Raw genomic sequence first — 24,357 nt, forward strand, 5'->3', positions numbered from 1 at the left:
CTTTTATTATCCGTAGCATCGCCCGACAGTTTAACCACAGACATACACAGCGGATAGATCTGATTATAACGTTAAAATGAAGTTGCAACTAAAAGAAAACAAAGAAAAGTGACCCAGATATTGGAAGATAGAATCACCTTCAGAGCAGGTGATCTCCGTCTGTCAACAGGTAATATTTTGGAAACATGTTCATGCTAATCAAAGAATAATAATCAGTAAAAGAACATTAAAGTCACAAGTTCTAAAAGGACAAAAGATCATCAGAACATTAAAGAAGATTTGCTATTTTAAAGCCACAGAAACACAGACACAAAAAAACATTTAACAGCAGAGTTAAAGTCTTTAGTCTGTGTAGTGACCTACAGGGCGTTAACACTGCAAATCAATGAAACTGAATTCATTTCCTCATTTTGTTGAATTTAAGACAAACTGCCACATGTGGTTGAACTCTCTGTCTGTGTTTCTGTTTATTTTAATGTCATTCAGTAAAAAATGTTAAAAGGAGAAAATAGAAAAACTCGTCAGTTTATAAAAAGAGGAACTGAGAGTCTCTTCTTCACACTCGTGCACTCTTGGCGTGGTTGGCGGGCGGGTCCAGCGGCATGGCGGTGCTGCCCTGCCTGGAGTAGTAGAAGCTGTTCTCCCTTCTCGGGGTCCCGGGGTCGGTGCTGTGGCAACACAAGATCATGGAGCCGCCCAGGAGGCAGAGAGCGGCGCCGACCCAGCCGGCGTACAGGGAGAAGCCGAACGACATCAGGCCGTCGCTTTGGTGGGCGCCGACGGGGAACCAGACAGTCGATATGATGCCACAGATGGCTGGAAGATATAAAGATGGAGACGTTACAGAAGAGCGACTGCTTCAACATCTCTGTACAGTGTCTGTCTGGCTGTCTGTCCCTCAGGCTGTTTCCAGGAAGTACCGGCCTGTTCACACAGGAAGTGGGCCAGTCTGACAGACGAACACCGGTCAGGATGAGACCTGGTCTGACAAACCCTGACCCTCCTTCCACAGCTGGGACAGACCCGACAACCGTACATCCTAAAACCAAAACCACCATCTTCAGAGGGATTTAATCTGTGAGACTGAAACAACACTTGTTAGACTCTAACTTTAATGCACAATGTGTAATTTCTGCCACTAGGGGTCTCCCTCCCCGCTCTGCAGATCCAGACCCTGAGGAGGAGTAAACACCTGGAGTCTCACCCGGTTCTGCTCTGACCCGGAGCTGTTTACTGACAGGAGGAGAGCTCAGTTTTAATGTTGGTCCTGTCAAAACGCATAGATCTGTGTGTGTGTGTGTGTGTGTGTGTGTGTGTGTGTGTGTGTGTGTGTGTGTGTCTCCTCACCCATGATGATGAAGAAGACGCCTCCCACTCGGGCGCGGCGCTGCTTTATGGCGGAGGTGTCGTTCGGCAGCCGGACGCAGGGCATCGACATGAGGACCAGCAGCATCCCGGGGAGGCCGAGCAGGCTGGCGCAGATCATCAGAGCCCGAGACGTCTGGATGTAGGCTGGGAGGGAGAGAGGGGGGAGAGAGCGGGGTTATAACTGAAACATGTGTTGGCTCACCTCTGCCACAGACAGTTACAGTCTGGAATGCACGCACACACACATAATGGATCAGATTGAGCTTTACGCACAAACTTTACGCACAGAGAAATGTTCTATTTTTAAACAACTCAGTCAATTATGAGATAAAATGATTTTAATTCCTCCCTCCGCGCGTCTCACCGGGCAGAGTGAGGATCTGGTTGAGGGCCTGACAGTGATACAGCGATGGGGAGATGACGCACTCCGCCCAGAGTCCCCGGGACCCCAGCTCGTCCATGCGCACGCAGGTGGCCACCGTGTAGTCGCAGGTTCGGACCCAGTCGTTAGTGGCCGTGGCCACTATGAGCCCGACCCAACCCGCACAGCTCGCCGCGCTGCCGGTGATCTGCCTGCACATGTGCGCCATGGAGCCGCCGTGCGTTTTTACGCGCTGATCTCCGACAACAAAAATCAAATATTCTTCAAAAGTCGCAACAGATTAAAGTGTTAAGATATTTTTCTTTCTCTCTCTTTAGTTGTATAATATAGAAAAAACTGTTTATTGTCCCAGAATCTTATTTAAAGAAGCAAAAACGGAGATTTTCTTTCCACAGTTAAAAAAAAAAAGTTTAATCTTAATACGCCGAAAGATTCCTGAAGTCCTCACTGATAACTATGTTCAATAAAATGTATCCAAATGTGGCGTTTAAGTATTTTAGATCCAAATAGTGAAAATTAAGAAATAATCCTGCTGCGTCCCGTTAGTGCGCCCGAGGCTGATCCGCAGAAAAATGCCCAGAGTAAAGATTTATCTCAGGGTGTGGTGAAACACGCACCCTCAGTCCAAACTTTCAGCCAATCAGAGCGCACGAGATGCGAGCTCCTAACCTAAACCAGACCTGGAATCAGACAGGCAGAAAAACAAGACTCAGACTCATCAGACAGCAGCAGCACTGACCTGGAGTCTCTGTTGGATCTGGAGACGCATCCGGACGCGACTCTGTGACATGAATTCACATCAGTTTGGTTTATTGAAGACAGATTTTCTCTCACCTGTCTCTCTGCGGCCCCCTGCTGGTCGCTCCGCCTCCATCACACCTGACAAACACCTCCTCATTTCAGCCGGAACAACAAGATAAATCAGCCACTTGATTAATTATTCATTTATTAAATAATTTCAAGCAGGATACCATAAAAATGTGACGATTAAAGACACCAGTCTCTACCCTGATAGTGACTTCTCTTTTTTAATCCACAGACATGTTTTTGTCCAGAATATAGTGATATAAAACATTAAACTTTCATTAATCACTTACAAAGTCTACGTATCATCATCGTTATTGTTATTGTCATCATTTTCATTTTTTAGTTTTTCTTTTACACACACCGGTTATGTTAGCTACTGGATAGATTTGTCATCGACGTCACGTTCTAAAAAAACTAAATAGACAAATTTTATATATTAAATGTTCAAAATCCTTCATGAAATAGCTTCAAATTTACACCAGCTGCATGTAAAATGTACACAAAGTTACAAAACCCCCCCGCTACGCTCTCCTGCTACAGTCAGAGGGTCCACGACGGATGAAACTTCTTCTGGACTTCTGGCGTCTCCTGCTCAGCTCCTCTGCTCCCGACTAAGGCCACACCTCGATTTATAATCTCATAAATTACCGTGAATCTCTTTTTGTGACTTTGTTCTGTCATCCTTGGTGTTAGCTTTTGTTTTCTCCTCTATCCGTGATCTTCCTCCGTTTTTCTCTCCTCACTTCTTTATTGCCTGTCTTTTCCTCGTTTTCTCCTGACTTCCGCTCCTCGGTCTGGTTTTGTCGCCCTCACTGGTTCTTCAGGGAGTTGATGTGAGCGCAGATCTTCAGCGCCGGCCCCAGTTTGATGTTCATGCTGGTCATCAGATGGTCCTCGGTCAGCAGCAGCAGAGCCTGGCCGTCGATCTCCTGCAGCCGGAACGCCTCGGCCACGTCACTGCAGCCTGGAACACGAGCACACGGAGACACGGAGACGGTTAAAGAAAAGAAACCAGGAAATGTTCCAAAGACTTGACCGTCACATTTAACAACGGCTGACCAGGTTAACAAGGTCTCTGAAGGACTCGCCTTCACAGACCACAGAGGCCGAGTCCTTCAGAGGACGCAGACCTGAACTGAGACACAACATAGACTTAATCTGGTGTCACACCTCATTCCGACCACTGAGGACGAGGCTCAGGGTTTCAATCCAGCCTGTTAGATTTTAATTCTGAACCACAATTAATTCTTTAGATGTTTGTGAATTGACACAGTAGAAAGTTACCTTGCAGGAAAAACCAGCATAGACCAAAACACAACATGTCCTCCATGTCGTGTTTTGGTCCGTGCTGGTTTGTTCCAGCAGGGTTTAGTTTTGAACTGATGGAGAACAAACTGATTCTGCGTCTCCAGACGTCGTCAGACATGTTGAAAAGTCTTCTGGACGTGTTTCTGCACGAGGAGTATTTTACTTCACTCTGTTAAACAGTAAAACACACGATTGTTTTTCTCACTCACAATCCTCCTCGAACCTTCACGAACGTTCACAACAGAATCATCCGTGTTTCTGAACACAACTTCTGGATTCTGACAGATTCGAGTTTGTGTTTGTGTTTTTTCCTCCAGATGTTTCTCAGCGATGACAGCTGGCGGTTAGAAGTATGCACGTTACCTCACCCGGCGGTTGATTTCAGCGCTTTGCGAAACACTTAATTAGATGAGAGGAGCTGAGCTCGACCCCCCGTCATCTGCTGACGATTAACACGCTCCAGCGTTTCTATAAATCAGACTGACGTGCTAACCGAGGCTGCCGGCTCCAGAGAGGCTGGATGGCGTCTTTGTGTGGCGTAGCGGAGGTTCACCTGGCAGTGTGTGTATGAAGGCCGTCACTTCCTCCACGCTCCACTGCGACGGGGCGGGTTTGAAGGTGGTCGTGGGCGTAGAGGTGGTCAGAGCGGGAGCCGACGCCCTCCTCGCTCTCCGGGCAGCCCGTCGCTCCATCCTGGCTGTCATGGCAACGGCGGGATCCTCCTCTCCACCGTCATCGTCTTCCTCCTCTCCCCCTCCATCCATGTCCTCCTCTTCCTCCCCCTCTTCTTCCTCTTCCTCCTCCTCCTCTTCTTCTTCTGCCGCCGCCACCTTCTCCTTCCCCTCCTTCTCTCGCCGTCCGGCACTCCAGAGATCACGAGGCTGCGGGGAGAAGAAAGACGGACTGAGCTCTGAATCAAGAGGTGAGTTCACCCTCCGTTACTTTAAAACTTCAGGATGAGCGTTTGATACTTCGTGGCCAAGATTCATTGTGGGTAAATCAGTTCAAACAGCTGCTAAAATCATTAATAATAATTTTTTTCTTTCAAAAAGTTTATAAAGTGTCTCCTAATGCAATAACTCACTAAATTGAGTGATTTTTAAAGGTAGTCTGGGGACTTTCCCTAAGACATAACCTATATTGTTACTGTCTTTGTAACATGTGACATGTTTAGATCAATAACATGTTTCTTCTTTCATAAATGGAGTGTAAATGGTGAAATCAGTGTAAACAGTGTGTTCAAACAGCTGATCAATGTTGGCAGGTAAGACTTTAGCACTTTAGACACAGAAGCAGACAGGCTGGTACAGACATGCTGCCACAAACTGACACTTTTTACAAGGAGACAAACAACTTCAGCTTCTGGTTTAATGCTGAATTTACAACAAGGACACAATGAGTCAGAATCTGTCGTAGCCGCTCAAAAATATTTTCTAGAGTTTCTCCTCATGAAACAACTCTTAAAATCACGTGATTTGTAAAGGGAGTCTGGTGATATGTGTTCACAGACATCTGCTGCAAACATCAGCAGGTCAACAGAACACAAACATCACAAACCTACGAACTTCACATCCCATGAGCCACTGGTGCTCGTCAGCACCTGTGTAGGACGATGGAGGTGTGACCATCGTAATCAGCCACAGTTTGGTGAGAACAGGTGGACGACAGACGAGTGGATTCTGAGTTTTCTGTGGTTGTGTTGGAAACTTTGACACTGTGGAATAAAGATTTGACTCTCAAGTCTGCAGCAGGTGAGTGTTTAACAGTCAGGGGACGTAGGTGAGGAATCATTTAAATATCTAAACATGCTGATAACGACGTTTAGTTGTTTTTGTGACTGTTTGGTGTCTCAGGATTAGTGTGTTCTGGGTGGAACTTGATCACTTGTACATTGTCAGTGTAGTGAGGTTTCTGAACAGCGTGTGGTTAGTTCACTGTCCCTACCAGCCGCAGTAACAGAGGCTTCCCAGGAACAGACTCCGCCCTGTTCAGAGCTGGGCGGGGCCTCTCAGAGCGGCTGCCCGCACTCAGCGCCCGCAGACGCTTCGTCAGGCGAACGTTGAACCTGCCGGAGAGACAGACAGACAGAGAGACGTTTGATGATGCGCTTCCTCATTCTGCTGCTTTGATTCACACTAGTATCTGTTTCTAACACCTGTGTCTACACACACACACACACACACACACACACACACACACACACACACACACACACACACACCACATCCTGTCAGCTCTGAAACAGTGTGTTAAGGTCACACAGTGCGATCGAGCCAATGAAATCGGGCCTCACCCGCGAGCACAGGAAGTGGAGCAGAAGCGTTTGGACCGCATGAAGTTGTGTGCGTGGCCTCGCTTCCCACAGAACTGACAGTGCAGCACCGTCCGGTCCCTGTGGGCCGACCCTGTACCAGAGACACAACACGAGGCGTTAGTCTTTATCTGAAGAGACACAGAGCGGAGTCAGAGACACTGAGAGAGACGCAGATCTGCCTGTAAAAACTACAACATTCTGACATGGAGTCATTTTATTCTGATATTGAATTAACTGGACGTCAGCAGGTCGTCTGACTGTTGCAAATGTAGCTTAATCAAAAACTTTATTCTGGCTTTTATTTACTAACTAATTAGAAATGATCCAAACCCAAGAAAATGTTTTGTCTGAAAACCCAAAACCCCAAAAAGACTGAAACCGCCAGAATAAATAAATGGCTCAGTTAATAACATGATATTAAAAAATATACTTCAGTGTTAACTGATGTAGATAGAGTGTGTGTGTGTGTGTGTGTGCGTGTGTGTGTGTGTGTGCGTGTGTGTGTGTGTGTGTGTGAGAGACTGTCCATTGATGACATCATATCATGAGACTCTTACTGTTCCCGGGGTCGTCGGTGTCTCCGGCCTCCTCCTGCTCCGAGTCGGTCGAGTGTTCAGGTTGTTTGGTCGCGTCCGTCACAGGCAGCGCCGCCTTCCCATTGGTCCCGTTGACTTGCTGCGGTTTGGTCACCTGCTCCGGAACCAGCAGGGACGAGCGGTTCACCTGCACGGAGAAAAGGTACGTTAACAAAACAGTCTGACAGTGTTGTGAACAGTCTGGTAAGCCTGTGTGTGTGTGTGTGTGTGTGTGTGTGTGTTCATACAGGAAACGGTTGGAGCCCCTCCTGGATGACGAATCCCTCCACCAGGTGAGTCAGAACCTGTCGTCCCTCAGGCCACACCCTCGGCTCCCAGTGGCTGATCAGCGATTGGCCGAAGCCCTCTAAATCGTCTTCCGATTGGCCGAGGGGCTCCGTCTCCGTCTCTGTCTCGATCCCGGCCAGGTGCTGCGACTCGCCCGCCGCCGTCTTGTCGACCTTCTCCGTCTCGTGCGGCGAGAGGCTGAGGTCGGTCGGGTGGGCGGGCTGAGCAGGCAGGAGGGGAGGAGGGTTTTCTGCCGAAGGGGTGATGAAGGGTGAGGAGGGGGGAGACTGGGAGGAGAGGCTGGACAAGGCTGGGAGGAGGAAAGACAGCGATCAGTAAGTTCTGTTAAACACATCCTGTCCACATACTTTTTACGTACGTATACATCTAATCTCTGCTGCAGGTGGCTGTGCAGGTGAGGCTGGCCGTACCTGACTGGTTGTCAGACTGTGTGGACATGTTCTCACAGAAGTCCTCCTGGCTGACCGGCTGCAGGTCCCGATTAGACTCCGGCAGCCTCTGACTCTGGACCGGCACCTCCGGGACTGGAGCTGGTACTGGGACAGGAACTGGTGCAGGAACTGGGGCTGAAATGAGACCCAGGACTGGTTTTGGTTCCACGGGGGAGTCTTTAACGGCCTCAGGTGTTGGGGTGGGATCCCTGTTCCGGTACTGATGCAGAATCTGACCCGTCAAGTTCTCAGACTGGTCCATAGCGGTCTCTCCTTCCTCCTCGTCCTCCATCTTTTTCTCCTGTGCCCTCTCTCGGTCCCTCTGGCCCTCCTCTATCACCTCCATCTGTTCTTCCTCTCTGACTGTTTCCACTTCCTGCTCCTTCTGACTGACGGGGTCTACTTCTCTCTCCGGTGACAGTTTCTCCTCCTTCACCTTCAGTCTTTGGTCATCCTTCTCCAGCGCCGTGTCTTTAACGCTCCCCTCCTCCCGGCCTCCTGGTCTCAGCCCTCGTCCTCTGTCTCGCTGCTCCTCGCTCGGCTTCGCCTCCACTTTCTGTGTCACAGTCTGAGTTTGAGGACCAGCCTGACTCGGAGGGGATGTTGGACTCAGGAGAGACGGAGGCGACGGCAGAGGGGAGGTGGTTTTTGGCAATGTGGGGTTGAGAGGGACAGGAGGCGTGTCCTCACCGCTCCTCTTTGATTGGCTGGACAGCTCGGGTGGCTCTACAACCGGACGCGCCGGCTGCACAGCGTGGGTGAACGTGCCGGGTTGCGGCTGGCGGCCCGAAGACAGAGCGATGATCTGCAGCTGCCTCGCTGCCGAGGGCGAGCGCTCCAGATGTGAGGAAACAGACATGGGGTTGGTCACAGGTAAGGAGCTGTGCTGCGATTGGCTGGGCCCGAGCATCGTCTTCAGCCCGGCCAGCGGCCTGCTGATGGGGCAGGCGTGGCTGCTGGGAGCAGCGGCGATGGGCTGGAGGGCGGAGGTCGGCCTCGGCGACGCCGCTCTGTGCCCGTTTGGAGAGTGAAGTCTGGGCCGCAGAGGGACGGCTCGGACCGGAGAGTACAGAGCTGAGAGAGGAGAACATGGAGAGAGAGGAAGAGGAGGGATGAAAGCTGAGCATGAACAGTTGCTGGTTTGAATCCCTGAGTCCTCCTGCTGAAGGAGACACTTCAACCCAAATGTTTCCCCTTTAAATAAAAGTGATACCAGCTGGTACCTGAGCTGCCAGCTGTTTATATGGACCCGGATATTAGCAATAATCAGACACCTCGTCAGAACAGACTGATCCGATCTGAGTGGATATAGATCAGGTGGAGTAAACATGAACGTTTATTAACCCTGTCGACACTGAAGCTGATCATTTCTCTCCGGTTGGACGGCAGAAACACGCCGGGATCAAACCTGAGCTGGTCTACGGAGGCCCGGCGGGGCCAGTGAGACGTTCTAACTCCTGCTGATCCGTTTTGTCGTCTGATCTAAAGTGTTTTCTCTTCTGTTTTCATGACTCGTGTTCTGCCAGGAAAATCTTTGAGTTCCTTAATTTTTTTATTTTTCCATCTGTGAAAACATGTGTGGGAGGATGATGGATTTTCACGACTGAATAAACAAATGTCAAACTCTTCCAGCACAGTGTTCTGGAAGAGCAGCTTGTTTATTCACTTATGGAAACATATTAAATAACTATATCTGAGTTTTTCATTATGACATCTCAACGTGTAAAACTACAACAATTAACCATGTTTTTGTTGTTTTTATCCTGGTTTGTGTCTGTTTTCTAACCCGTCTTCCATCTCTAATCTGCTCATTACTGTCTTTATAATGTTTCAGTGTCACACTGGGCTCTCAGAACTCGCTCCGACATGTTTCCCAGTGTTTTGTTTCGTCATTTTATCAATGAGTCGATCAATCAAGAGATAAGTGAACATGACAACATGACTTGCAGCTGATTGCATGTTCTCTTCTCCTTGTTCTCGTGACCGGATGAGATTTTAGATAATTGCTGCACAAACTGACAAACCGATCATCACTCCGCTCGCTGCACAGCGCAAGCACCCGGAGGAGCAACGTACAGGTGGATCAGGTTACCTGAGCAGGAAGTCTGTCTGTACGACCCTCGACATCTTCTGCTTGTTCATATTGTTTTATAAAATCCACAGTTTGGTTTTGAAGCTGAGACTGAAGTGAAGTCAGTAAAGTAAAAGTCATGTAAAGAGTAAAGCGATGCCCGACACTGGGGATGAAAGTTGATCTTTTATCTTTACTATATTTTGATTTTAGCTCATTTCACTCACGTTTCAATCATTTCTAGTTATTTTCCTGCACTACCTCTCATCATCATCACAGACTGACGTGATCTCTTTCTGTTTCTCTCCTCAGGTTTCAGCACTTCACCCTAAATAAAGCCGACGGTGAAGAGCACCATCTCCCTCCACCATCACGCCTGTCAGCTCCTCTGGGACCTACTTGGAGGTGGGACGGCGAGGTGGCGGGTGGGCGTGGTCGGGCTCTCCGTTGCCGTGGTGCTGGGCTGCGGTCGCGGCCTGAGAGGGGGGAAGAGGGGGGCGTGAGGGCGAGAGAGCGGGGGCGGGGCTGTGGAGGAGGGCTTGAGGCGGAGGGAGGGGGGGATGGTGAGGGCTCCTGGGGGAGGAGGCCTCAGGGTGAGACTCTGGAGCTGGAGGGGAGACAGAGAGATGTTCAGTTAGACCTCAAACACATCGTTACACCTCAGGGCTTCGATTCAAGGTGTTCACTAAACTCCTCCCACAAACATCGACTGTCCAATAAGAGCCGAGCATCTGCAGCGAGCAGGTTTGTCAAGATTTGGATCTCTGGACGTGTTGAAACGACAGACATGGAGCTGAAGAGACACAGAGATTCATTTATAACGAGTCACATGTTTCTTTAGTGTTACACAATGAAAACCAGAGTGTAATGGATTTAACAGTTTATCTGCTGTAACATCAGCTGCAAAAAAAAGGAAAGTTTACTCTAGTGTGCACAAAGGTGCAGACTGCCGCCGGCCTTCTCCACGATGACAGGACATTAATCTTCCTGGGAGCGGCTGGAGCGTATCTTTCATCCCTGAAGCTTTAGATTAGTGACTTTATTGAGTGAATGCGGTTGGTGTTGGTGCACCGTTATTACAGCTTAGCCTACTTAGCTAACATCTCTAAGGCGTGAAAGTGCCATATCAACCATGAATGTTTCTGTAGAGACGGGAAAAAAAACTCTTTGGTTGGTTCGTATTTCTTTAAATCGATGGTGATCTTCCTTGGTGGTGTAAAACTCAGGGTGCAGCGTCAGTGCGTCTGCATGATGGTGTCAGGGGAACCTGTGCCAGCTGAGGCCGAGCATCAAAAATGCTAAATTGCTGGAAAAGAAAAGGTAACAGTAGCTAGCTTGTTTGGTTTCATTCTCTTTGTGACCAGGTAACTCACTATCATCTAACGATGATAAAACTGAGGGTTGTGTTCAGAGCCAGAGAGGCGCCGATAGACTCCAGGCTAGCTGTTTCCCCCCGTTTACAGTCTTTGTGCTAAGCTATGCTAATCTGCTAACTGTAGCTTCATATTTAACTGACAGATATGAGAGCAGTGTCAGTCTTGTTCAGAGAGAAAGTAAGGATATTTTTCAGGACTCCATTCTTTGGTTTGACATTTTAAGACAACACGTTAGCTTAATTAGCCAGTAAGCTACAGCTAGTTGCAGTTACAGAAACACACGTTGCTTTTTCCCCTTAAACATGAGTTATTGAGCACTTTGGATGAAAGTCCGTACGTGATGTGATGAGGCTCAACGAACACTAAATGTTTCTGAACTAAACACAGGATTTCAACGTTAATTTTGACAGCTGGGCGACAGTAACTGAGGGGGCGGAGCTTAGCGAACAGTCATACGGGCACACAGGAGGAAGTCGGTTTAGCTCGGCTGCTCACCTGAGCGGAGGCGGGGTTAGAGGAAGTGGGAGAGGAGGAGGAGGAAGAGGAGGAAGAGGAGGACAAGGCAGGTCGCATAGCAGACGTAAGAATCAGCTGCAGGAAGGAAGACGAGAGAATAAACAGAGGAGGAAGTAAACAGAGGAAGAGCCGGGATTAAAGCACAATCCATCCAATCAGGATCAAACACTGAAGACGACTCTGAATCTTCCGCTCATCAGTAAATCACTAACGAGGAGTTTTAAATCATCTCGTCACTCATTTGTTGGGTTCTCACTGGATTAAACAAACACAGACTTTCCTCTCTGCTCATTTCGCTCGGCCATATTTCTGAAGTCGGATTATCGATTGCTTTTAAATCATTGTTAAAGGAGCAGTCTGTAGTTTTGGTGAAGAAATGTTAATGAGAAGCGAAAGATCCTCACTTTCTCTATATGTGGCGGACCCTGCCAATTTATTTCTCTGTTACGATTTAATGAATTTCTTTTTGTTCTCTCTGTTTTTAATGGACACATCTACGTGGTCTGTGAGTGAAGTATGAAGGATAATTTTTTTTTAAATTGCTGTTTCTTGCTTAAGAGAGGTCAGTATATGAAGTCTAAAACATTCAAATGTATCTATTTAAATAAGAAAACTAAACCTCCAAAGGCTCGGTCTGAACTCACAGTTAAAACAACAAAGAATTTTGACTTCATCCCTTCTCAGACTGAGCAAAATGTCAAATTGGTCCGACAAGTTTAAATGAGTCGGACTGAAACTTCAGTTTCTCCTGAATCAGATGATGTGTGACAGTTGATGCTGGTGTTAGAACAGGGCTATAAAAACTGAATATATCTACAGGAGAGTCAACAAAAACTGTTCTCGGGTTAATTAATTTCTTCTTTTTAATCCTGTTTTGTGAAAAGTGCACATTTAAAAAACAAGTATTATATTGTTATTATGCTGAGCCTTAAACACTGACATGAAGCTGACAGCGTCTGTATTCCCTACAGTACCTGAATGCATCATAGCTCTGACCTTCACCCTCTCTGCTCTCGTCTCATTTTAATACTGGTCTCTGGTCTCTGAGCCGTCCGTTGCTCGCAGCAGATTAAACCTATAAATCTATGTAAATGTGAGTATCTGTGTTTACCATCTGAGCTCTCAGCAGCACCTGGTCTTGTCCAGACCCTTTGAGACCTTTCCCTAGGAGCAAAGTCTGCTGGGATACCCTCTGTCTGATGGGGGAGAGGCTCTGATTGGCTCGCACAAGACCAGGTGTGCCTGCAGGATGAGCCTGTGGTACCTGGAACAAAAGGGAGGAGAGGTTCAGACGAGAACATCTTCCTAAAATACAAAATGTTCTGCAGAAATCTGCTGCAGGGTCCCGGTCCTCTTCACTGATTGGCTGGCAGTATTGCTGACCCCGCCTCTTGCGTAACTAAGATAGCATCTAGTCAAAGTAACTCCATTTACATATCCTGTTTCATTAGAAGCAGGATGTAAAACCAGTGGGAACAAACTGGATTCAGAACAAATACTGAATATCATCGTTTTCCACCAAATGTCGTCGGCTCGCTCGCCCTCATCGCAGTGGAGAGGGAGTTTCCTGAAGTACAGTTCAACAATCAGCCACGTGACTTACAAATCAACATAAAACCAAGCGAGCAAACAACATCAGCATCATCCTGTAAACTGTTTAACGGTGCGTTACATTCAGCGGGCGGAGGATGACGTCACAGTCCAGAACAAAACACCAGAGAACCAGTTAAACCAGATCGGAGGGAGCCGTCTGAGATGATGACTGATTGTTCATTTTTGGGTGAACTTTTCCTTTAAGTAACTTCTGACTCGATATGACACAGGATTCAAAAATGTTCCCTCTATAAATTTGAGGACAAACCATCTAGAAACATACACGGTGAAATGATGCAAACACAAAATGATTCAGTGACAAAATTAAAGTTTGACGATTAAAGTATAAAAGCTAAAGTCCAGAACATAAACTTTGTACGGAATAAATAACAAGATGTCATTTGTTGATTATTTAGTCTTTCAGGTGCTTCTAGGTGGATTTTGTTCTCTTTCAACAGAGCCAGGCTAGCAGTTTCCCTCTGTTTCAAGTCTTTATGCTAAGCTAAGCTAACTGTTTCCTTTAATCTGTGTGTGTGTGTGTGTGTGTGTGTGTGTGTGTGTGTTACCTGTCTGCCAGGTGGACTGGCTGGTGTGTGGAAGGGCGTGATGGGCGTGGAGGTCGGCGTTGATACCGGCCTTGTGTTCCCATTGGTCAGGCTGGTGGAGGTCTTGGTTGATGTGGTGGTGCTGCTGTGCGTTGCAGAAGAAGAAGAAGAAGAAGAAGACGAAGAAGAGGAAGAGGAGAGAAGGGGCGAGGTGGTGCTGGCTACAACAGGAGATGAAGAAGAAGAGGTGGAGGAAGGAGGGAGCAGAGAGGTGGAGGTGGAGGTTTGTGTGGGAGGAGATGGTTTGGAGACGCCCGTCGGGGAGGGAAGGATCGGGCGAGAGTACGTGCGGAGGGCGGGGGTTGCGGTGGAGGTGAGTTTAGGTGGAGCAGGGACGAGGATGTGAGGGGACGGAGCGCCAGCCGTCGCCGCCGCCATCTTCGGACCATGGGCCGCTGAGACGGAGGGAGCAGGGGTGAGAGGGGGAGGAGGGGAGGAGGTGGTGGGAGTCAGCGTGGGCGCGGGGGAGTCCAGGAGCATGGGGTTGGGCGTGAGCCGAGGAGGGGTGGGGGTGGTGGGGGTGGTGGGGGTGGTGGCGTCGGACGTGGCGGTAGAAGTCTGAGGGCTGCTCCCATTGGTGGCCTCTCCGTGCTCTGATTGGCTCTGACGAAGCAGCTCCCGGTCCATCCTTCAACACTGTAACACACTGAAACACACACAAAACAACACAACTGATCAATACACAGCTGATCAATACACAGCTGAACAAAACACAACTGATCAATACACAGCTGATCAATACACAACTAATCACAACACAGCTGATCATCGTCGGCCAACTTCATCACTGTGTTTACGCAGAAAGAGAAAGAAGAAGAAATGTTTGTATCTGACAGGACGAGACGAGTTCGCTCAGGTTAGCGTTAGCAGTTAGCAGTTAGCAGTTAGCGCTCTCGTTTCTTCACGACGCTGAGTTTCCATTTATGTAGCAGTTTTCACAGGTTGAGATATCAAACAGGAGCAAAGCGTCCGATGATTCCAGCTCTAGATTCTCGTTAGTCTCGTTTCCTGACTGTCTCCACCTTCAGTCTCTTTACTCCCTCCTGGAAGTTATATCGACAGGTGAGCAAATGAAACGCACCTCGAGGAAACTCTCTCTGAGTTTGAACAGAATTTAAGTTAACATATAAAACAAAGGTCTCGCTGATTTTTTAAAAATCTGACACGTTATATCTGATGGGCAGCTGTAGCTCAGGGAGTGGAGCAGGTTGTCTAGTGATCGGAAGGTCACTAGTTCAAATCCCGGCTGAGCTGAGCTGCATGTTGAAGTGTCATTGAGCAAGACACTGCACCCCAAATTGCTCCTGATGTGTAGTTGGCACCTTGTATCATGGCCACTGCCATCAGAGTATGTGTATTTATCTTAATGTCAGCGAGACGTCAGCGCCGCCTTCAGACGTGTGTTTTGGGTCGGAGTCATGGCGGCAGCTGATGCGGGCCGACGACTGAAACATCATCCTGCAGGGACTTCAGTCAGGATCCAAAATGATGTGAGCTCAGTTTTTTACCTGCTGATGTCACTGCAGTCACCTGAACAGCAGTCTGAGTTCTGACTGAGTGTCATTAAATCCACATCATTGATGATTACTGATCAGAAATGTCTTTGTGTTGAAGTTTGTTGAAGTTCCAACAATCATCTCCACAAAAACACAGTGAGGTTTGATTTTGTTACCACGCCGTCAAATGTATTTCAATATATCGAGGTAAAGAGCTCAGCCTTATCTGAAACTAATGACTATGGTTATTATTGATTAATCTAATGCATCCTTTCCCAATTAGTCGATCGTGATCTGGTTCAGTCGATCACAGGTTCTCAAAGCTCACGGAGACGTTTTTACAAGTCTGTTGATTTTTGGGTCCGACATTAAAATTAGGAGACAAAAAACATCATCTACTCACAATTTTTTAGCAACCATCCCTCTAATGTGGTTATTAAACACTTGAAAGAGGATATTTTACAGATTAAACGTTGAAAAGCAGCATCTTCTCCTGCAGTTTTCATATGTGGTAACACCGGAAGAGATACCGACTGACGGCTGATCAATCGGTCAGACTCGACAACAATCAGAAACCTGTTGATAAAAACACGAGATTCTTCGTCATTTCTGCACTATAAAAAAGTCTTAAACGATTAACTGTGAGCCAAATTATTTCTGTGCATCAACAAATCAGTTAATCGATCATGTTTATGTATAAAGGTTATCGAATTTATCCATTAATAATCAATATAGAAGCTTTTGGAGTCGACCTGAAGTATAAAGTTTAAACATACTTGTAGATAAATGTGTAATTTACTTTGTTTTGGTGCAGAATTGTGATAAATTGTCAGATAAACTCACATTTACAGTTTGCAGCACAATCTATAATCTACCTGCTGACACCTGAATCGATATCAATATGTCTGTAATAAGCTGATATCAGATAAATCGATCGTAGTCGAATGTTTTTATCTGATCAACAGTTCAAACCTGTTGATTAAAACATGAGGAAATCATAAAAATCGTCACATCTGACGAACTAAACGTGCGATTCTTCGACATTTCTGCACTAAAAACAGCCTTAAACTGTTGATTGTGAGCTGACTGACATCTGTGCATCAACTGATCAGTTAATCGATCATGTGTCTATGTGAATTCGTCGTTAAATAATCGATAGGAAGCGGTTAAAACGAGGATTATCCAGCTGTGAGCGCAGCGTGACTCCCTGAGTTGGCTCCGCGCCGCACGTCTTCAGGACTCCTTCATCTAACGCAGCTTTTTGTGGTAAAATTCACGCAACATCAGCACGCAGGCAGGTGCCGCTCCACGCGTGGCGGGCAGATGCTGACATCTGGCCCGCAGCTCGCTCTCTGACTCTGATCGCTCTCATGAGTCACAACACACGGCGGTGACAGTTAGGCCAGAGATCATGCATGTGACTATCAAAAAAAAAAAAAAAAAAAAAAAAGATGGAGCCAGGCCTTCTCAGAGGAGAAGTCTCACGATCACAACACTTTGGAGGATCGTCTGCGCGTGAAGCTCCGCGGTCACCTACCCTCTGAGATCGGCGTCGTCCTGCAGCTCAGCCCCGGTGAGGTCCATCCGACAGCGGCCGCATGTTGGTGAAGTGTGCTGCTGGTGTCTGATGAGCGGCTCTGGGCTGCTTCAGCGGGGTCGACAGGCTGAAATGGGGCGTGTGTGAAGCCTCACTTCCTCGTCTGACAGCGCAGGAGCTGTGCTGGAGTGCGCGTCGCCCTCCCTCCCTCCCTCCGTGTCTCCCTCCCTCCCCCCCAGACAATAACCCGGCAGCCTCCCCTCCGCTCGGAGCCTTCAGCCCCTGCAGGGACGCACAAACGCAAAGTTGCGATGCGGGTCGGGCCCGGTTACGATGCGCACGGGCTGCTGTGTGTGTCGCACTTCGGTTCGGGGATCATCACAGTCCGGGCTCTCCCCGCGGAGCGCAGCGTAAATCCGGCACCGAGGCTCCGGGAGGGGGACTCCTGGTCTCCGGTGAACCACCGCCGTCACACCTGTCGGCTCTGCGGTGGGAATCAGCCCGGCTCGGGGCCACCGTGCAGCGGCTGCGAGGGGCCTGGTTAGTCCGCTGCTGGAGGAGTGCAATGGAAGGCAGTTTTCATAAGAGGGCAGAGGCGAGACAGCACCACGCAGAGCCCAGGAGGACCGAGCCGGGCTGCTGCTGCTGCACCGCTGCTGCTGGGGGAGGAACACCTCCGTTACTCCTGTTTACTCGAGTACCACAACATGCAAATACTGCCAGATAACATGATGAGCACAGTAACTAGTTACTGCAGTAATCAGATAAATATAGTGGAGCAAAAGGTACAATATTCGTGTAATGCGTATAATATACTTTATACTCCCACTCCACTTCATTTTACAGGAAAATATTCTACTTAAATACATAAAGTGGAGTAAAAAAATAGAACATTTGCCTCCAGACTGTCGTGAAGGGGAAGTATAAAGTATCAGAAACTGGAAATACTCAAGAAAAGTACAAATATACTTCACTACATTCTGGAGGCAAATATTGTACTTTTTACTACATTAATCTGATTACTTGAGTTACTAGATACTGTGCAGACTTCCTGACGTCACTTCTAATCAATTTATTTAATCAGCAATAAAGAAATAAAATAAAAGTTGATCCACAGTATTGAGTCCACCATGTACAGTGTGGAACAGAGTACATTTACTCAAGTAGTGTGTTTTTGTTTGAAATTAAATTTAAAAAAAAAACTCAATCAGTCAATAAATACAAATGTAATTAACTTCAAACTAATATTTAACACGATATCTTCGACTTTTTTCGTTTTACAAACACTCTATTACACATCATCCTATATTTCATATGATATCAGGTGCTAGTGACCTCAACATAAGCTGATTTTATTTATTCCAGCCTTGTATTGATCATAACAGTAATATACTTATTAATAGTCGGTGGATGTTTCATCTCAGATTCACAACATTTGATTTAAAATATTTAAATAACCGAAGTTCTTCTTCTGTTGTTGTTGTTGTTGTTGTTTAAACTTCCTTATAACTGAAGTTCTTCTTCTGTTGTTGTTTAAACTTCCTTATAACTGAAGTTTATTCTGTTCTTCTCACTGTGCTTGTTTTTATTTAATGTGTTTTGGAGTCAGAGTTTTATTTTTTGTGTGTTTTTATAATTAGAACTGAACTGAATTGATATGCTGATGATGATATTTTTGGTGTATCGTGACAGAATGTGGTCATGTGACCCGCGGACGGTCTCGTGTCAGTAATCCGATGAGCTGCAGTCATTGGACGGATTGATGCTCTGCTGCGTCACTGACGTTAATCTGCGGCTGCGTCAATCCAGCGCAGACAGGAAGCACAGGACCGGAAACCAGGCGGCGCAGCCTTCAAAATAAGATACAGGCGAGACTTGTTTTCACAAAAAAGTTTAAAATGATCAACATTAAATCACTCAAAACAGAAACAAAAAACAAAAAACAGGCGGATCAGATAGTTTAAACGTTCATGTTGTATCAATCAGTGATGTTTCTGCATGTTTCCTGTTTATCTGAGCTGTTTTATTGCTTACTAAAGACTGACGTTCTTACCATGTTGTGTTGTTATCTTTTAAGAACAGAAATGTGGAAGAGGCACAAAATATTAGAAATACTCTGAATAACTGATGTAGTATAAAACAGGAATGAGGGTAAAAGCATTAAAGATTCAGTCCAGTCGCAGAGAAAAACATGTTGGCAGTGAACAAACAGCTGAGTCGTTCACATCTGCTGGTGTCAGAGGCTGCAGATCAGATCAACATCTGTAACACACGTGTCGCATCACATCAACACAACATGTTTATGATGTAACTTGTGTGTTTCAACATTTGTAAGCGTGACATCACTCGATTCTTTAAAGGAGACCACGAGACAATGTTCAGCAGATATTTTTAAATCTACAGCTGCGACAAATCCAGATGTTTGTAACAAGACCGCAAAATTATGTGTTAACATATGTACAATGTTGCATAAATGAAGTCTACACCAACAACATTTATTGTAGCTATTTGTTAGCACATTTATTTTCAATAGCAAGTAATCTAACACATTAAACAATACATTATTTAATGATTAACATCAATAACACGATGAAAAGAAACATTTTCAAACTGCATTTTTATTTTCAGATCTCAAAGATGTTGATTATTTAAAAACTATAACAAGATTGTCAAGATTTATTTCTCATATTCTCCTTTTTTCACTAGTTGACTAATGAATCACTTAGAGACGGTTTAATGTCATCAGCATATAACTTCTTCCCTTATTGTATTGATTTTAACAATCACTATACAGATGATTGTTTATTAACTGTTATTCTGTGTATTTTGTTTTTCTTAACCAAACCGAACTGTCAAAAAATACAAAAATATCAAAAGACAGTTTATCAATGACCACATATAACCTGACATCACTGACAACAACATATTTAATATACAGTGATTCGTAAAAAAATAAAACATAAATCACAAACTCCTCCAAACAATCCAAAATAAACACAAACTTCTGTTTTCGTCACTAAACAACTGTGCTTTTATTTCGAAGGTTCGGACCGGAAATCCTCCCCTGCTCTGTGTGGTCTGACACTTCAGTTGCTAGGGCGCGCGCTCCATAGCAACCGAGTCCCGGGAAGTAAAGTTGAGATTTTCGCGTTTTTTAGTTTTTTAATCGAAGTTAATTACAGAAGATGACGTCACTCGCCCACGTCCTGAGACCGGAAACAGAAACGTCCCCCTGAATTTAAGATGCCGGCCGCACGAGTCCTCAAACCAAAACCTGTGGAGGCTTCAGGTAAAACCCTGGAGAGGAGCAGACCGGTGAAGGTGAGCGCGGTGACCGGGGCGCGCGCGGAGCTGCAGCCGCCCGCGGTGCGTAAAAGCCGCGCGTCGAGCTGCCCGCGGTGTCCGCCGCCGCGCGGCAGGTGTGAGCGGGGCACCGGGGCGCAGCGCACCGCCCTCAGAGCCAGCTGCGAGAGGAGAACCAGGTCCAGCTCCACCGCTCCCAAAACCACCAAAACCACCAAAACCACCACCAGCAACTGGCCCAGAACCAACCCGGCCTGCCGGACGGCCGTGACACACGCTGCTGTTGGTCCAAAGTGCCGCGAGACGAGCGCCGAACCGGGTCAGAGGGACCAGAGGAGCGTCAGAACCGAGACCAAGCACACGAGTCACAGGTGAGACAGCAGGGACCAGGGTGCACCTGCTGGTGGTCCCTGACGTCACAGGATGTTTATTACCTGGAGCTTTCCTCAGTCAAATAAGAGTGATGATAAACTTTATTCATAGAGTCTCACTGAAGCTTCATTTAGGACTTCACCGTGTGTGTGTGTGTGTGTGTGTGTGTGTGTGTGTGTGTGTGTGTGTGTGTGTGTACAAACATGTGAGGCGTCCCTCAGTATCTCCCTGCTGCTGTTTGTCTGCTGCCATCTGTTGCAGTGGATTAATCTCCTGCTTTACCTCCCACTGTCATGACAGACCTGCAGGTGAACTCTCACCTGAACTGTCTGTCAGGAGCTTCACACACTGTGGAAACTGTGCAAACCACAAACAGGCTGAATCTTTAACACGCTGCTGACGCTCTGGTTTAGGGTGCAGATGGATCATGTTCAGCCGCAGTTCAAGCCACGAACACAGCTGGAGATTTTTGCTTCTTCATTTCAAAAATCACCTGTTTTGTTGCCACAAACACGGCCGGAGACGAATCATCTTCTCGTCCAAGATGTCAAAGACATCAGGTTTTTTTGCCGCCGCTGGAGATTTTCTGTTGTTAAAAAATATCTGTTTTTCGCCTCCACATTCACAGCTGGAGAGGTTTGGTCCTTTTGGAGAAATCTCAGTTTTTTGTCATCAGAAACACGACTGATGGCGTCATCTCGTCAGAAATATAAAGTTTAGTCGCCACAAAGTTGTCTGGAAATTTACTGTCATCTAGTAAGAAAATGTCCATTTTCATCGTCACAACGCAGCTGAGATGCTCCGTCGGCTTCTGTCCCGACGTCTCCTTAAACATATCTGATGATGTTTGCTTACAAATACTGGAACAGCCTCTCACCTGTACCTGTGGCTGTGAACGGGCCGTGACACGTGTCAGTAAACGTCACAGACAATAATCCGGAGTGTGTTTGTCTGTTCCAGTCACAAAGCGTTCACCGTCATCCCCCCGAACCCCAAGAAAAGACGAGAGATCCAGAGAAGTGAGTCGCCATGTTCCGTCTGTTTCAGTCCCTGTTTGCCATATATGTGTGTGTGAGGTTGGGGGTAACTGTGATGTGACCTGTGATTGGTTGAGCAGAGGCGGAGGCGGAGCTCGCCGCTTTAGAGGAGCTTCGACTGAGCAGAGCGATGGCGTACGTCTCCATTAACCCCAGCACTGTTGGTGAGACGCACACACACACACACACAGGTTAATGTTTAATATGATTAATATGTGTACTGTAATACATAAGTGTGTGTGTGTGTGTGTGTGTGTGTGTGTGTGGACAGGTGGCTGTATGAGTCTGGAGGAAGTTCGGTCGAAGCAGCAGCAGGAAATGATGCAGGCGAAGAGGAAACAGAAACCGGTCCGATAACTTCTTTACTTTCACTTCTTTCCTGTTTTGTGATTATTTGTCCACCTGAACATTTAAAGGTTTTAAATCGAGCCCATGAACAAACTGACCCAGATCTGAACTCAGGAGGATTAATATTCATTCTGTTCGTCACATTTGGTTGTTTTACGTCAAAAAACAGGAAGTGAGAGTCGTTCCAGAGCGAACAGAGCTACAGCTTCAATAGCTTCTGTGCAAAGAGTAAAGTTTCGTACGTACGTTGGTGCTCTTCAGGAAAGAGAAGCAGAGAATATTTGACAGGTTCACCAACGTTTCAGAAACACTTACATCACCTGAGTTCATAACAAAAATGAAACTTCAGCCATCCTGAGCTTCACAGCATCGACCCACAACTTTTTCCTGCAGATGTGACAAACTGAGCAGCCATTGTTCTCCGACCTGTCCTCATGAACCTCCCTCTCTGAACACTTTCATGTCAAAGTAACTCGGTGTGTGTTTTTCCCTCGTTGTGTCTCAGATGAAGACGCAGCTGTTGGAACAAACATCCGTCCTCTGAAGACGAGCGCCGTCTCTCGTCCCGTCTCGGCCGGCAGCTCGACTCTCCTCCCTGCAGCTGCTGAACTCTCAGCGTTCACACTGGATTCAGCTCTACGGAAGCCCGGAGGGACAAATGAAGACATGCCTGTTTATGGTGATCCATCTTATAAATCTGATCTAAGTTACATTCGCTCTCGTGTTCCTTCAGTTTATGTTTTCCATCTGTGAAAACACACAAAAGGGAAAATAATTCTGGGGATGTTTTGTCATTACCGTCTGTTTTGGCACAGGAAACAAAATAACACCAACATTACTGAATATGTTGTGAAAAATGATCCTGGCAGAACTTTCTAATCCAGCTGATCTCAGATCGTAAACACAGGAGAGAAGATGATTTCAACATTTCTTTGATTGTCCCTCCGGGCTTCCATACAACTCACATGTTTAGATACAAAACTTCACTCAGCTCTGCACGTCATGTTTTGTATGTAGTCGTTTAGTTTGTCACTTGTTGTGTGTGTTTTTTTGTGTGTATATATTCTGACACTTTAAAGGTTCAGTTCACCCAAATCACAACCAACACCTGTTCACTCTGACCACTGAGAGGATCCACATGGTGATTCTTCACAAGCTGACGACACGAAAGCTTTTTTAAATTCATCTTTGGATGATAATAGATCTAAAAAGTGCTGAAAATTGATTCATAAACTCTTAACGAGGCCTGTTCTCACTTCTCATCAAGCCTTATCAGAACGATGGTCCCACATCCCGCTTCAAGAATCATTTCAAGACTGAATTCACAACTTTTTTGTGAATGTTTTGAGATGTTTGTCTTTAAGATGCACCTTTCTGCTGCCACCCCGATGCAACTGAGTTATCAAGTATGAAACGAGCCACAGTTTTCTTTTTTGTTCTGTATTTTGTTGTTTGTTGGGACAATAAAACGTTTGATTCATGCCAGAAGTCTGATGTCCTGTCTGAGTTTAAAACACGGAGCGAGGAAGTTCTGAGAAGAAGAAGAAGAAGAAGAAGAAGAAGAAGAAGAAGAAGAAGAAGTGTTCAGACGATTAAAGTAGTTTTACCACAATTTAAACATGCAGGTGAAGGTGAGAGTTCATCCTTGTTGTCCACAGTCTCATAGTTTGGAGGTTTTTGCATTTGTAAATGAATTTCTTAGTGTGACTGATAATTAAGTTAGTACTCAGAATGCTGCACGTCAGCACTATTTCAATATTTTAATATTATCATTTTATTTGCTGTTGTGTGTTTAATCCACTGTTTAACTTCAGATCAGATCAGAAAACTTGCGGACAGGATCCTATGAATGTGGAGGTCATGCTTCAACATTCTATAGGACTATATATAAATATATTAAATATATAAGACTATATAGATGTGTGCATGTATCTGCATTTTGACAGGATCAATAATCACTCAGGAAGAAACATCAGTGCCAGCAGATGAAAGATTCGACTGTTATTCTTATTATTTATTTTAATTATTTACAATTATTTCTGTAATAAAAAGAACTTATTAACACAGGTATCGTTTTAAAGTAACTATCATTAATACCATCATTTTTTAAGATTAACAGCATCACAAACTATAAACTTTCCAATAAACAATTACCAATAAATTGTTGTTGATTTTGGATTTTGGTGGAGTTGCCCTTTAAGCCCATCTGTGCGTGTGTGTGTGTGTGTGTGTGTGTGTGTGTGTGTGGTTCTCTGATCCACCAGCAGGGGGCGTGTTCTGCCTGTCTCACGCTGTGTAGGTGCACAGAGAGACAGACAGCATGACACTCCTGTGTTTCCTGTGTGTGTGTGAGATATTACATAAAGATGATCAATATCATAATCAGAGGATATCAATTAGAATCAGGCCAGAGCCGAACAGCATGCAGGGAAATACCATTGTTTTCATGAGGAGACATACACACCCAACACACACACACACACACACACACACACACACACACAGATAAATGTCAGCATCGTGTCTCCAGCCTGCATAATTAAGGTGTCATATTAGGTGACTGAGACAGCCGAACGCGCATGCGCAAGAGATATTGCAATATCTGTAGT

The 24,357-nt window shown here is 46.1% G+C and overlaps 3 protein-coding genes across 4 annotated transcripts; 1 reads left to right on the plus strand and 2 right to left on the minus strand.

Moving 5' to 3' along the window:
- Positions 1-27: 27 nt before the first annotated feature.
- cldn11b (claudin 11b) lies at positions 28-2,459 on the minus strand. The gene is made up of 3 exons (XM_037080126.1): positions 1,733-2,459; positions 1,348-1,512; positions 28-816 (listed from the first exon to the last, which is right to left on the minus strand). Exons 1-3 carry the CDS (start codon positions 1,956-1,958, stop codon positions 557-559), a joined length of 651 nt encoding a protein of 216 aa, XP_036936021.1. The 5' UTR covers positions 1,959-2,459; the 3' UTR covers positions 28-556.
- Positions 2,460-2,679: 220 nt separating this feature from the next.
- On the minus strand, positions 2,680-18,058 carry si:ch211-230g15.5 (polyhomeotic-like protein 3). Of its 2 annotated transcripts, XM_037080026.1 has the most exons (12): positions 16,689-18,058; positions 13,617-14,301; positions 12,569-12,721; positions 11,437-11,532; positions 9,965-10,172; positions 7,474-8,568; positions 7,003-7,352; positions 6,737-6,902; positions 6,159-6,270; positions 5,810-5,930; positions 4,419-4,746; positions 2,680-3,521 (listed from the first exon to the last, which is right to left on the minus strand). In XM_037080026.1, exons 2-12 carry the CDS (start codon positions 14,280-14,282, stop codon positions 3,367-3,369), a joined length of 3,450 nt encoding a protein of 1,149 aa, XP_036935921.1. In that variant the 5' UTR covers positions 14,283-14,301; positions 16,689-18,058; the 3' UTR covers positions 2,680-3,366. The 2 variants fall into 2 exon arrangements, with proteins under 2 accessions (XP_036935921.1, XP_036935922.1); XM_037080027.1 differs by lacking the exon at positions 11,437-11,532 and having other exon boundaries at positions 16,689-18,053.
- A 1,702-nt stretch (positions 18,059-19,760) lies between these two features.
- Positions 19,761-23,236, plus strand: zgc:194621 (uncharacterized protein LOC795037 homolog). The gene is made up of 5 exons (XM_037080123.1): positions 19,761-20,362; positions 21,324-21,382; positions 21,481-21,564; positions 21,672-21,748; positions 22,254-23,236. Exons 1-5 carry the CDS (start codon positions 19,932-19,934, stop codon positions 22,290-22,292), a joined length of 690 nt encoding a protein of 229 aa, XP_036936018.1. The 5' UTR covers positions 19,761-19,931; the 3' UTR covers positions 22,293-23,236.
- Positions 23,237-24,357: the final 1,121 nt, after the last annotated feature.

Source organism: Acanthopagrus latus, chromosome 19 (assembly GCF_904848185.1).
Source record: "Acanthopagrus latus isolate v.2019 chromosome 19, fAcaLat1.1, whole genome shotgun sequence".
Classification (NCBI taxonomy): domain Eukaryota; kingdom Metazoa; phylum Chordata; class Actinopteri; order Spariformes; family Sparidae; genus Acanthopagrus; species Acanthopagrus latus.